Below are 12,549 nucleotides of genomic sequence, written 5' to 3'. Positions count from 1 at the left end.
CCAAGTTTGAACGGACTGTCTTACGGAAATTCCGTAAGGCCGCGTACACACGCGTGGACTGTTCGCCCAACTTTGTCCGTCAAACAGTTTCGGCAAACAGTCCGCTCAAACTTAGCATGGACGGACATGGCCACACACGACGGACGAACAGTTTGCTGAAACCGTGCACGATGACGTGAACGGCACGTACGACGGGACGAAAAATACGACGTCCTATACACTGCATTATAGCTTTCGGCGTGAAAATCCTTTCTGAGCATGCGCGCAACTTAGTTTGACGAACAAGCCTACACACGAGCGGACTGTTCGCTGAAACAAGGTTTCAGCGGACAGTTTTTTCGGAAATTCCGAAAAACCTTGTCCGTCAAACTGTCCGCTGAAACTGTCCGCTGAAAGCCCACACACGAGCGGACTGTCCGCCCAAACACTGTTCAGCGGACAAAGTTGGGCGAACAGTCCGCCCGTGTGTACGCGGCCTTAGACTTTGTTCGTCAGACTGTCCACTGAAAAAGTCCGCTGAAGCCCACACACGAGCGGATTGTCCGCTGAAACACGGTTCAGCGGACTAAGTTGGACAGACAATCCTCCCGTGTGTATGCGGCCTTAGAGTTTACATATATTTTAAAAATAATCCTAACTGTCTAACTCTAAACTGTTATTTTTATCCCAAGTTATGAAGAATCCATTGTTTGGTTTTTGTAAGCAGTTGAGTAGAGCTGGGAATTCTGGAGAGAAAATTTTACCAATGGGACACTAAGACACATTTACAAAGCCAGTGTATGACTTAACCTGCCAGCATCCACAAAAACACATCATCAATTTTGGCTAAAGTTGGCCTTTATCTTTTGAATTTTATCACTGGTCCCTGCGAGGATTAGAGAAAAACGTGTTTATGTGGTTTCCAAGTCAGGTGTTAGCTTTTGTTTTCTAAACTGACAGCTTGGCTAGGCTGCATTATTCCTTGGCAAACGTTTTTAATAATTAGCGCTGTTGTTTGGACGCAATGCTAATTAATAATCCAGTGTTTGCTGTATTATGTCTTAATTTACAGTGAACAAAAAAAAATTTGCTGACAGCAGTCATTTTCATTTGCTGCATATTCTTCATCATCAGCTCTTTAATTTATTGTGACAGCTCAATCCAGTTGTTTATTACCTGTTACACTTTATCATGGCCAGTCTTTGAGACTGAATGACTGATTAAGCAATAATTGAATAAGATGAAGTCTTTAGTTTATGTGCCGAGTAACAGTCACCCTTAACACTGTGCATCCAAATTCCTTTTAAGGGATTTTTTAAAATAGAAGCATCAGTGCAGTTACATTTCAGAAGGCAGCAATTTGTAAACTATGACAGACACATGTCAGCTATATAGACTATATATGGGGGTCCCTTTATCCCTTATCTGTAAAGTTCAGCTGCAAGTATTTTATATAGAAACACGCTTTTTAGTCAAGGTAAACATCTATGCGGTTGATGCATTTTTCAGGCATTTTTTTGTGTTTTTAAACCTGCGTTTTTGATGTTTTGTGAATGCATTTTGCATTTTTTTTCTGTTCACTTTAAAAACACTGTATATACAGTGGGGAAAAAAATAATTATTTGATCCCCTGCAGATTTTGTAAGTTTGTCCACTTACAAAGACATGAAGGATCTATAATTTTTATCATAGGTGTATTTTAAATGACAAAGACAGAATATCAACCAAAAAAATCCAGAAAAAACACATGATACAAATTTTATACAATGAGTTGCAGTTCAGGGACTAAAATAAGTATGTATCCAAACTCTAGCAGCTATTGCTATCTAACCCAAGCGCCACATTTTTTGATTTTTTTATGAGCCTATTCAAACTGAATGGGAAGTCGATAAAACCTCAAAACGTACAAAAGAATTCAGAATCCTGCAATTCAGCGCAATACAACGCAGTGCAAATGCCAAATGTATTTGTTGCTGTGTGCTTTAAATCAATGATGCAGTATTGATGTGCTTTGCGGTGCAATTCATTTTACATTGCAATGCACATTACACCCATACACAATGGGATACATTATAATGTGGGTCGTGATGATGAATAACGTTTGTTCTGGAATGAATGATCTTTGAGTATGATAGCTGGTTCCTCTTGGAACCATTGTTGACCTAGTTCTTTCAAAAGAGAAAAACACAATAACCACATTAACATTCTAACACTTTGTTATTACAAGAACATGTGTTCAGGACAGTCCCCTATACACAATGATTATACTGAATCTATAGGTATGGGCACTTCGATTAATTATCATCTACAGTATTTTCCATAAATATTTGCAATGGAGAACAGAAAATCAGCCAAGTTGACAAAAAAAAGAAAGAAAGAAAATACCACCCACCTCATTGTCCTGATGATTAATCTCACTTAAAGTTGATTGCTGCAGAAGTACAGACAAAAGCCTAAAATAAGACAATAGACAATTTGTTTAAAAATACTGAAACAGAATCTGAGAATGTCTGGAATGTTCACCGATCAGTCATAACTTTATGACGACTGACAGGTAGAGTGAATAACATTGATTATCTCCTTACAACAACACCTGAAAGTCAGTGGAATATATTAGGCAGCAAGTAAACATGTTATCAGTGATGTTGATACATTGAAAGCAGAAAAAATGGGGATTGCAGTTTGGTGTATGTGGCTGCGTGGCCGCTGACTAGACATGGTGCCAATACTGACCCATGCCCACAGCCAAAAGTCCCTCTAATGGGCTTGTGAGCATTAGAACTGGACCACAGAGCAATGGAAGAAGGTGGTCTGGTAAAAAGAATCACATTTTATTTTAAATCATGTGGATTGCCAGGTGCGTATGCCTTTCTTATTTGAGGAAGAGATGTCACCAGAATGCATTATGGAAAGAAGGCAAGCTGGTGGAGGCAGTGTGATGCTTTGGGTAATATTTTGCTGGAAAACCTTGGTCCTGCCATTTGTAAGGATATTATTTAGACATGTACCCTTACCTAAACACTGTTGCTGACCAAGTACACCCCTTCATGGAAACAGTATTCCCTGACGTCAGTGGCCTCTTGCAGTAGGATAATGCACCCTACCTCACTGCAAAAATGGTTCAAGAATGGTTTGATGAACACAACAATGAGTTTGAGGTATTAAATTGGTCTAGAAATTCTCCAGATCTCAATCTAATTGAGCATCTATGGGATGTGCTAGAAAAATAAGGTTGATCCATGGAGAACCCACCTCACAATTACATGACTTAAAGAGGAAGTAAACCCTAATGGGTTTTACTTACTTTTTTGTTCCCTTCAAAGTAAAAGCATATTGGGCTAGTATGCACTCAGTCAGGATCCATTCAGACTGGCCTCTCAGTGAGCCGCTAGAGCCTGAGCCAGCCACTTCCGCCCCCTGCACAGCTCAGTGCTCCAGTGAGTATTGGAGGGGCAGAGCAGAGAGCCGGTGACTGACAGTCACCGACTCTCTGCTCACTGAAGACTCTAGATGAGTATGATTTTTTGTTATTTTCGGGTCCCAGACTTCTCTTTTAAAGGCCAGCTGAAGTTTCTAGCTTCTTTTAACTGCCCAGCAATAAAAAAAAGCAGTACTCTGGAATATTCAACCCATCTCTGATGCTGTCCTTTGCAAACTAACTAAGGTATGTCACAAAGCTTCCCAGGACTCACAGGAGAATGCTTCAATGTAATTATGCAGTTGTGTTCTCTGCAGGACACTCCAGAGAAAGAAAAGGACTGAAGATCCATTGAAAAAAAAAGTAGGCAACCCCAGTGTGTTCTTTTGAGGTTGGGAGCAGAAAATGGAGGACAAGGCGCCAACCAGGAGCTAAACCTAAAATCAAGAAACACCTATTCTTGATCGCTTCTTGTATTTGTATTTCTTTATCAAATTGTTGGGCAAAATTTTGTAATTTGCCCTAAAATTTCACATTTTATTTTTCTGTTATGATACAAGTTCTCATACTGGTTGATGTGCTTACTTGATTTACTTGAATATAATACTATAATTAAAGCGGAGGTCCACCCTAAAGTGGAGCTTCTGCTCATTGGAACCCTCCCCCCCTCCGGCGCCACAATTGGCACCTTTCAGGGGGGAGGGGGGTGCAGGTACCTGTACAGTACAGGTATCTGCACCCACTTCCGGCGTGGATTCTGCAGAAGCTACGTCCCTTTCCGCAGAATCTACGCCTCTTTCCGAGGGTCCCCCGCTGCCTGCTGGGATACACACGGATCCCAGAGACAGTGGGGACCATCCTTATTGCGCAGAGCGACTCGCGCATGCGCAGTAGGGAACCGGGAAATGAAGCCGCAAGGCTCCACTTCCTGATTCCCATACCCAAGATGGCGGCGGCAGCACCCGAGAGACGATCGAGAGATCGGCTTCGGGTGCCGACATCGCGGCCGCGCTGGGCGGGTAAGTGTCATTATTTTAAAAGTCAGCAGCTGCAGTATTTGTAGCTACTGGCTTTAAAAAAAAAAAAAAAAACGGCGGACTCCCGCTTTAAATTGTTATGATTGAGACATTGCTTTTACAGTGTTACATATAACTGATAAGAGAACAATGACATTGTAAAATAAGCTTCACGTACCTGACATCAGCTTCAGCAGTGGCCGCATGCAGGGGAAGTCTCCCATTTTTATCTGGTATATTCTGCTTGGCACCATTCCTGAGCAAACTAACACAGCCTTCCAGCCATCCCTGTAAGTGACAAGTGATATTAGCTTGCTTCTTTGTAACATTACTGTAACCTGCTGCCAGCCTCAGTTAATGAACCCCTATACCCTGAGACAGTCTTCCCCACCCTTTTATCCTTGAGAAACTCTTAACAAGTTTTTTTTATATTTTATTTAGTTTTGGATTTAGAAAAGAAGGGTTAAAATCCTTTCACATTTGTTCATTACTGCCTGTTACCCATTAGCAACACTTCAATTCACTTCCTGTTATGAGGCACAACAGGAAGTGTGAGGAAATCTCTGCAAAGTAAGCAAATATTCCCTCATAGCCAGATGTCAGGAAAAGGTGCCCACCTCTTGTTGTGGGGACAGCTCTAAAAATTTGGATTTCCCCTCAGTTTCTGGTTTCATGACAATGGTCAACAGTACAAATAGAGAACGTCGGACAGCGGGGAGACATCTATAAAAACATGACAGGTATTCCAACTCTTTCCTCATTCTCCAAAACTGAGGAAAAATGTTGGTTATCCATACAGTTTAATTAAAATGTTCATAATTCAAGGGTTAGGGTTTAGGCCAGAGACCTTCTGGTGCCTTCGTCAATTATTTGCCTGGCCTCCTGAGGCTTGTAATTGTGCTTCTGTTTACTATTAAAACATAATCTGCTAATAGATGTAGAAATCTAAAATAATATTTGTGATTTTATTTTTTTTAATAAAAGGAAATCTGTCTTATCACTTTCGTACAGCTGCATTCAAATATCACCAAGACCGTCTGCCGTTTCGGCGTACCGGATATCTTTAGACCTCTCCATCATTGGAAATACAACAAACAAGCAAACTTCAGAGAATGAGTCATTGCTTTCATCACCTTCCAAGGAGCAAGATTTGAGCTCATATGTCAGGTTTCTAGTCATTGAACAGACAAGATGTTCAGAGAAGTGAAAGAATTAATATATGACCTTTCAAAGTTCTGTGATGTTGCCGTACATGGCTACAAAGGTCTCTGACAATTACACCTCCAGACAGATTGATATTTTCTTCTCCACACTCATAATTTAGCCATTGTAACCACTGTTGTCACAGAGGCCTTTCAAGCCCTATGCTTTTGTATCCCTATCATGGCCAGCTTAAGAACACTGAAGGATAAATGAACAGTCATTTTATATAAAAATGATCACAGCTGTGACACTGATTGTAAGCTAGAGGACAAAATGGTAGCCACAATCCTCCTTCTAACAAATTAGTGGTCTATGGCAACATTACTCACAGCAATTATACTTTCCCCTGCTGTTTCGTTTGCATTTTAGAATGGCTATAATATATTTCAGAGACCCCCGAAAATCTGTTCTTTTCACTAATCTGTTACAAAGCTTTTATATTATGCGTATATGATGTATTTGCAAGCTTGGAGCAATCTGTAGACACAGCTGTACTGCCGCCACCAGTTTCAATTTGACATTAGGCATACTTTGAAATGTTCCAGTTTTGCCACAATGGATATTTCAAAACCTGCATAAGGTTGCGGCACTGATGTACTCTTATCAATAATTTGCCTAATATGGCTAATGACTTCCAACATACAAGCTGGTCCTCATGCACCAATGTGTAACTACCTTAACCGCTTAAGAATCACCCCACGTACATTTACTGCGGCAGGGTGGACCTTAAGTGCAAAATCACGTACCTGTACATGTTTTTTTTCCCAGGGCGCTTGCATGCCCCGAAGCCCCGCTCCCGCTGTGATTGGACACAGCAGGAGACAATCAGCAGGTCCGGGGGACCTGATGTCCGCTGAAAACCCAGCGATTGTTCGAAGAGAGGCAGAACTGCGGTCTGTAAACTGTATGTAAACAAGGCAGATTGCTGTTCTGCTAGTAAGGAAGATGGAGATCTTGTGTTTCTGCTAAGCGGAAACATGGATCTCTGTCTTCCAAGAGTGCAACCATCCCCCACACAGTTACCAAACACTCCCAGGGAACACAGTTAACCCTTTGATCGCCCCTGATGTTAACCCCTTCCATGCCAGTGTCATTTGTACAGTGACAGTGCATTTTTTTTAGCACTGATCACTGTATTGGTGTCACTGGTCCCCAAACTGTATCACATTTGTCCGCCAAAATATTGTAGTCCTGTTAGAAATCGCTGATTGCTGCCATTACTAGTAAAAAAATAAATAAAAAAAAAGTCCATAAATCTATCCCATGTAGACGTGATAACTTTTGTGCAAACCAACATGCTTATTGGGATTTTTTTTTACCAAAAACATTTAGCAGAATACATATTGCCCTAAATTGATGAAGAAATTAGATTTTAAGAATTTTTTATTTTAAGAAATTTTTATTGGATATGTTTTATAGCAGAAAGTAAAAAATATCGTTTTTGTTCTCAAACTTGTCGGTCTGTTTATAGCTCAAAAAATAAAGAAATAGTTTTTTTTGTTTTTGTTTATAGCACAAAAAATGAAGAGCAGAAGTGTTCAAATACCACCAAAAGAAAGCTCTATTTGTGGGGAAAAAAAGAACATCATTTTATTTGGGTACAGTGTCACATGAGGGCGCAATCATCAGTTAGTTAGTATTGCAAAAAATGGCAGTTTAGGAAGGGGGTAAAACCTTTGGGAGCTGAAGATGTTAAATCAGAACTCCAGTCTGATACAGTCTATGCCCTTGTACACACGGTCGGGGAATCCGTCGGAATGTGTCCTATCGGACCGTGTTGTCGGATAATCCGACTGTGTGTGGTATGCATCGGACTGATTCCGTCGGAATGTCCGTTGGACCCAATTTTCCAACTTGTTGGAAAATTTTCCGACAAACTGGTCCGATACATACTCTGATCATGTGTAGAGAATTCCGATCGGACAAAGTGCCACGCATGCTCAGATCAAATTCCTACACCAAAGCTATTGGCTACTAGCCTGAATGTAGTCCCGTCGTAATGAAATAACGTCATCACGTTCTGAATGATCGGATTTTCTGACAACTTGGTCCGACCGTGTGTATGCAACAGTTTCGGACACAATCCGTCGGACAAAATCCGTCGGACAAAATCCAACGGATTTGGTTGGCAGAATGTTCAACCGTGTGTACAGGGGCTATAGTTTTTTTAACCCCAAAAATGTAAAACATTTAAGAAAACAAAAAGGTCACACCCTTATGATTAAACTCTCCCCTATATCTTCTCTTTTACCATCACTTTCAAACCATTGTCTGCAGTTCTACCTGCCTGATGTATATTGTGAAAAGTTGGGGAATTTGTAGCGAAATAGTGAGTCTACTCCAGAAGTACATTTCAGGGCTTTTTCTGCCCACTTTTATTTAAAACAAAGAAAAAAGTTCACACAAGAATAATTTTCGATGCAAGGTTCTCACCATCAATGCAACAAAACATAGAATTCAGCTTCGTGGCTGTCTTTGCAGCTTCACTGCTCAGCCCTCATGTCTTGGTCCTCCAAACCATCAAAAACACAGTCCCAGTGCTCGTACACAAATTGCTGTACCTTTGTCAGTTTGATTTGTTTCTCCTGCAGCTCCCAGCTGCAGTCTTGGGCCTTTGTCTGTCTTGATCTGGACAGTATCGTGCAATGTGCACATAACAGTTCCATTTATACATTGAACTCTTAGGGAGGGTGGGGCCATTGACCTCTAACCCTGTCTCTAACATATATCCAGCACACACCTGCATCATTAGTGTGCCTGTTTCCTGCAAAATCTGGTCCAGACTGCCATTTTAAACAGTATCCACGCATCATTCCTCTCTCTTACCACTAGCCTTTTACCACCCACTGAAGGAGCTAATACCCCAAGCATATTCTGGTCTTTCATCATAGTACACACTCACACATGCACACACTGATAGAGAACAGCCCGGTTGCAGATACATGTGGCCCTCTTGAGCCACAGCATTCCTCTTTGCAAGGTGGAGTAGCCCAACTCTAGTCTTCAAACCATACTGACAACTCGCTCACATACACAACCTTTCTTCGGTAACTACTTCTCCACACCACTATCCTTTCCTTTATGGGGCAGACTGAACTCTGCCAAACAGCATCTTCTGGACTTGCCAATATGGATGTCAACAACTGGCTGTCTCCCTCCATCCCCGTCAATATGGCTCTCAGGCTGGTTTTTGTTGATACCACCAATGGCCGCCATTGATGTAAGCTATGCAGTCGTTTAGAATTTTGATTTCAAATGATTATGTTAATTATGCACAATATCTGATTTTTGCTTTTTTGCTTAATGATAACAGTGTTGTCCCCTCAATATCATAAGGTACAATTCAAACAAAATGTGTTAACCGTTAAGAATTGGACAAGACTACTTGGATCATCCGATAATTATTATATTATCTTGTGTCATGATGCCCTGTATTGTTTGAGGGATATAATTTGTAGAGGTATGTTAATCTTATTTTGGTTATTTATAAGCCTTCTTAACATGACCAATTTTAACCTATTTATAATGCAATGTATTTTTATATAAGTTGATGCGTCTCATGTTGCGCCTTTAAAATCCACCAAGTTATTTTTGTTGGTGTTTTTGTTTTATGGTAAAAAATCAGATCACCTTGGAATGTCTACTTTCCAAAAAGGGGCTATTTCAAGGGTTTTTCTACTGCTCTGCCATTTTTATTTGCTATGTTTTATAACAGAAAGTAATCAAAACTATTTTTCTTTTTAAATGTTTTTGGTCTTTTTCCCGTTATATAGTAAAAAATAAAAACCCAATACTTACTAAATACTACCAAAGAAAAGCTCTTTCAGACTCATAAAAAACTGAATTGGGTACAGTATTGCATGACCGATTAACTGTCAGTCATTTATAGATGTATTCAGTCCTACATTGATTCCAACCTCTTAATTAAGGGGTAGGTTCTCAGTCTGTGATTTCTTACTTAAGGCTAGATTCACATTTGTGCTTTGTGTGCAAAATCACGTGCAATTCCACAGTACATAATAAATGGGCATCTCTTCTGCAGATGTGCAGAAGTGCCATTAACTCTTAATTGCACCCCAATGTACCTTTGCCAATGGTACAGTTCGTTTTGATGCAGCACAATTTAAAAAAAGGGTCATACACTTCTTGTAGGGCAGCTCACTGAAATGAATAAACTGCCATGAATGCAACATGCAAACATATGTGTGGACCTTTGCATCTGCATAGATGTGAAAGGATCCTAAGGCCAAAGACACTCATTCTAGTGAGCTGAAAAGGAGAGAAGCGCAGCAGCTCAAACAACGGCAATGATCTTGCATATAATAAACTGTTCATGAATATTCAATATGCCCTCTACCATCTTCACCAAGGAAGGATGAATAAGTATCATGATTGTTAGAAGTGCACATAAACATATTTACATGCAAAAGAAAAACAATAACAATTATAATGAATTTATAATAATGAAAAATATCCCCTTTACTGCAAGGGATACTTTCATGATGTTCATTTAATATAGGCAGATAATGAAGAAATAATTAAGTACATACAGGTAGTTAATGATGAACATGGAACAAGGTTTATAATAGAAACCAATATAAATGACCTAAATCTTGAAGTAGATGTTCTTGTAAACCATGTACCAAATTACTATTTAAAGGTGGACTCATGTATTCCCCTATAAAGATTACATTTTCTTACCAGGTACGTGGCAAGTGATAGACTTGTTCTTCCACAGGCATCTTGTGTATTTATGTTAGCTCCCATTTTCAGCAGCAGTTTCACTGTATCGACCTGTCGTCCGGAGACAGCGTGCATCAGTGGTGTGCAACCTGAAGATGAAAAGTCAACAATGGGCATCCAAAGGTTTGTTAGAGTATGTTGCATGACAAATATCGCTATAGCATCTTTTAATTTAGGAAAAAAAAAAGTACATATTATCCATGGCAATTATAACATGGACTTATTTAAAGGGTCGGCCTTGCCAAAGCAGATCTTTCATCTACATGTGACAACTGTTTAATTAAAGTAGAACTGAGGCAAAACTTTTTTCATAAAAAAAACTATATCAGTCAACATCCGTGGAAAATAAAATAAAGTAAAAAAAGACAGCTTGCAGTGAGGCCAATATGCAACAAATCCTCCAAAGTCAACCAATATATAAAGTGCAGCACCTATAGTATAACTATTTGAAAGTACAAAAGTGTTATATAACAAATTAAGTGCAATTCCTCATATGAATAAATAGATGTAAAATGTGCAATTCATCCACCAATAGTCCAATTCCTTAAAATGATAGCTCCTCAATTTCAAGTATAACAGGTAAGTATATAAAAACTTAAACAGCAAGTTCATGTAAAGTGCAGACAATCTCCACAACTATTATGTGGATCGATGAACAAACATTGTACGTATCCACCATGCAGATTACCACCACCAGCCCTCCACATTCACCAGAAAATATGGCTGCATTGACAAACAGCAAAAGCGCTTAGTTGTATCACCCAGGCAACTCTACAATTCCTCAGGTTGTGGTCCCTTTAAGATGTCACAGCTATACAGGATAAATGCTCACAAAACAAAGATCTCTCATGGTGCAGCATTTAAAAAAAGTTTTAGAACAAAGCACATAAAAGCAGTTTAAAACTAAACAACAGTAGCCAACAACTTACAGCTATGGCTGCCACATACATGCTGTCAGTACACTGTAATTCCTCCCAACAGATTTTGCACTATAACGTGTCTTCAGGGGTCAAATGTACTGCATTATTTTCATGTAGTATATATTGAAAATCTCATCTTGCCCAATTAGAGCTGAATAAAAGCCCACCATCTTGTTGTAGTCCGGTGGCCTGGTGGGCGTTTTTTATCTCTAATTGAGCAGAATTAAATTCTCTATATATTTACTACATTAAAATAATGCAGCACATTCTGACCCCTGAAGACACCCTATAGCGCAAAACCTGCTGCAAGGATTTACTTTGTGCTAACGCCACGCCACCGCATTTATGGTATATGGCTGCAATAGCTGTAAGTTGCTGGCCACTGTTTAGTTTTAAACAGCTTTTATGCGCTTTGTGTTAAAAATTTTTAATGAATGCTACAGCATGAGTGATCCTTGTTGCTCCAGTATATAAGCATTTATCCTGTATAGCTGCAGTATCCATTTTCCTGTCCTGGATGGTACTCTAACCAATGTTGCAGCCAGTGAGAAGACATCTTAAAGGGGCTGCAGCCTGAAGAATAGTAGACTTGACTGAGTGATACAACCAGCGCTTTGCTGCATAAAACCATATAGTCATATTTTCTGGTGTGGAGTACTGATAATGGAAATCTACACCGTGGATACACACAGTGTTTGTTCACTTTACATGAACTGGCTGTTTTTTAGGTTCATTAAAACTTGAAAATTTCCCTTCACTTCCTGTCTCATAACCAAAACAGGAAGTGAGAGGAAATACCTCCAAAGTGAGGGCATACCTGGTTGTCACCAGAATTAGTCTCCCCATTGGAAGATTTCCCCTCTGTTCTTGTTCTGGTTGCAACTCACAATTTGGGATTTTCTTTCACTTTCGCTCTATTTGATAGTGGTAAACAAGACAAATACAGAGGGCGAATCAACATATCAGGGACATAGAAAGCAATAAAACCCTGACAGGTGTTCCCTCCACTCTATCCAAAACGCTTAACTCTATCGAAATCACCCAAAAAAGTTTTGCATTTAGTTATACTTTAAAGGTACACTTTCAAAGATTTTGCTGTTTTAACTAGGTATTACTGTATTTATTTTCCCTGTGTTTTGTGTTTGCTTTACCTTGTAATGATGGGCTCACATGTTGAGTCTGCAGTTTGTAGTGTCATAGCTGACTGATCCCCCTTTGTACATGTATTCTTCCACCTAGCTTGCCTCCAAGGCATGCCTCGCCATAGCCT

General features: G+C 39.7%; 1 protein-coding gene across 1 annotated transcript in view; it reads right to left on the bottom strand.

Annotated features, from left to right (window-relative positions):
* The window catches only part of ANKRD55 (ankyrin repeat domain 55), a 198,834-nt gene that overhangs the window by 75,112 nt on the left and 111,173 nt on the right, over positions 1-12,549 (bottom strand). The window contains exons 3-5 of the mRNA XM_077462703.1: positions 10,318-10,448; positions 4,592-4,701; positions 2,372-2,432 (exon numbers count right to left, since the gene is read on the bottom strand). Coding sequence (XP_077318829.1) covers positions 2,372-2,432; positions 4,592-4,701; positions 10,318-10,448 — 302 coding nt within the window. The remainder of the gene's footprint in view (positions 1-2,371; positions 2,433-4,591; positions 4,702-10,317; positions 10,449-12,549) is intronic.

This window comes from Lithobates pipiens, unplaced genomic scaffold (assembly GCF_037356315.1).
Source record: "Lithobates pipiens isolate NorthernLeopardFrog02 unplaced genomic scaffold, aLitPip1_a1.2 Scaffold_3, whole genome shotgun sequence".
Taxonomy (NCBI): domain Eukaryota; kingdom Metazoa; phylum Chordata; class Amphibia; order Anura; family Ranidae; genus Lithobates; species Lithobates pipiens.
The sequence above is the reverse complement of the archived record's forward strand: the minus strand, read 5'-3'. Positions and strand labels throughout refer to the sequence as shown.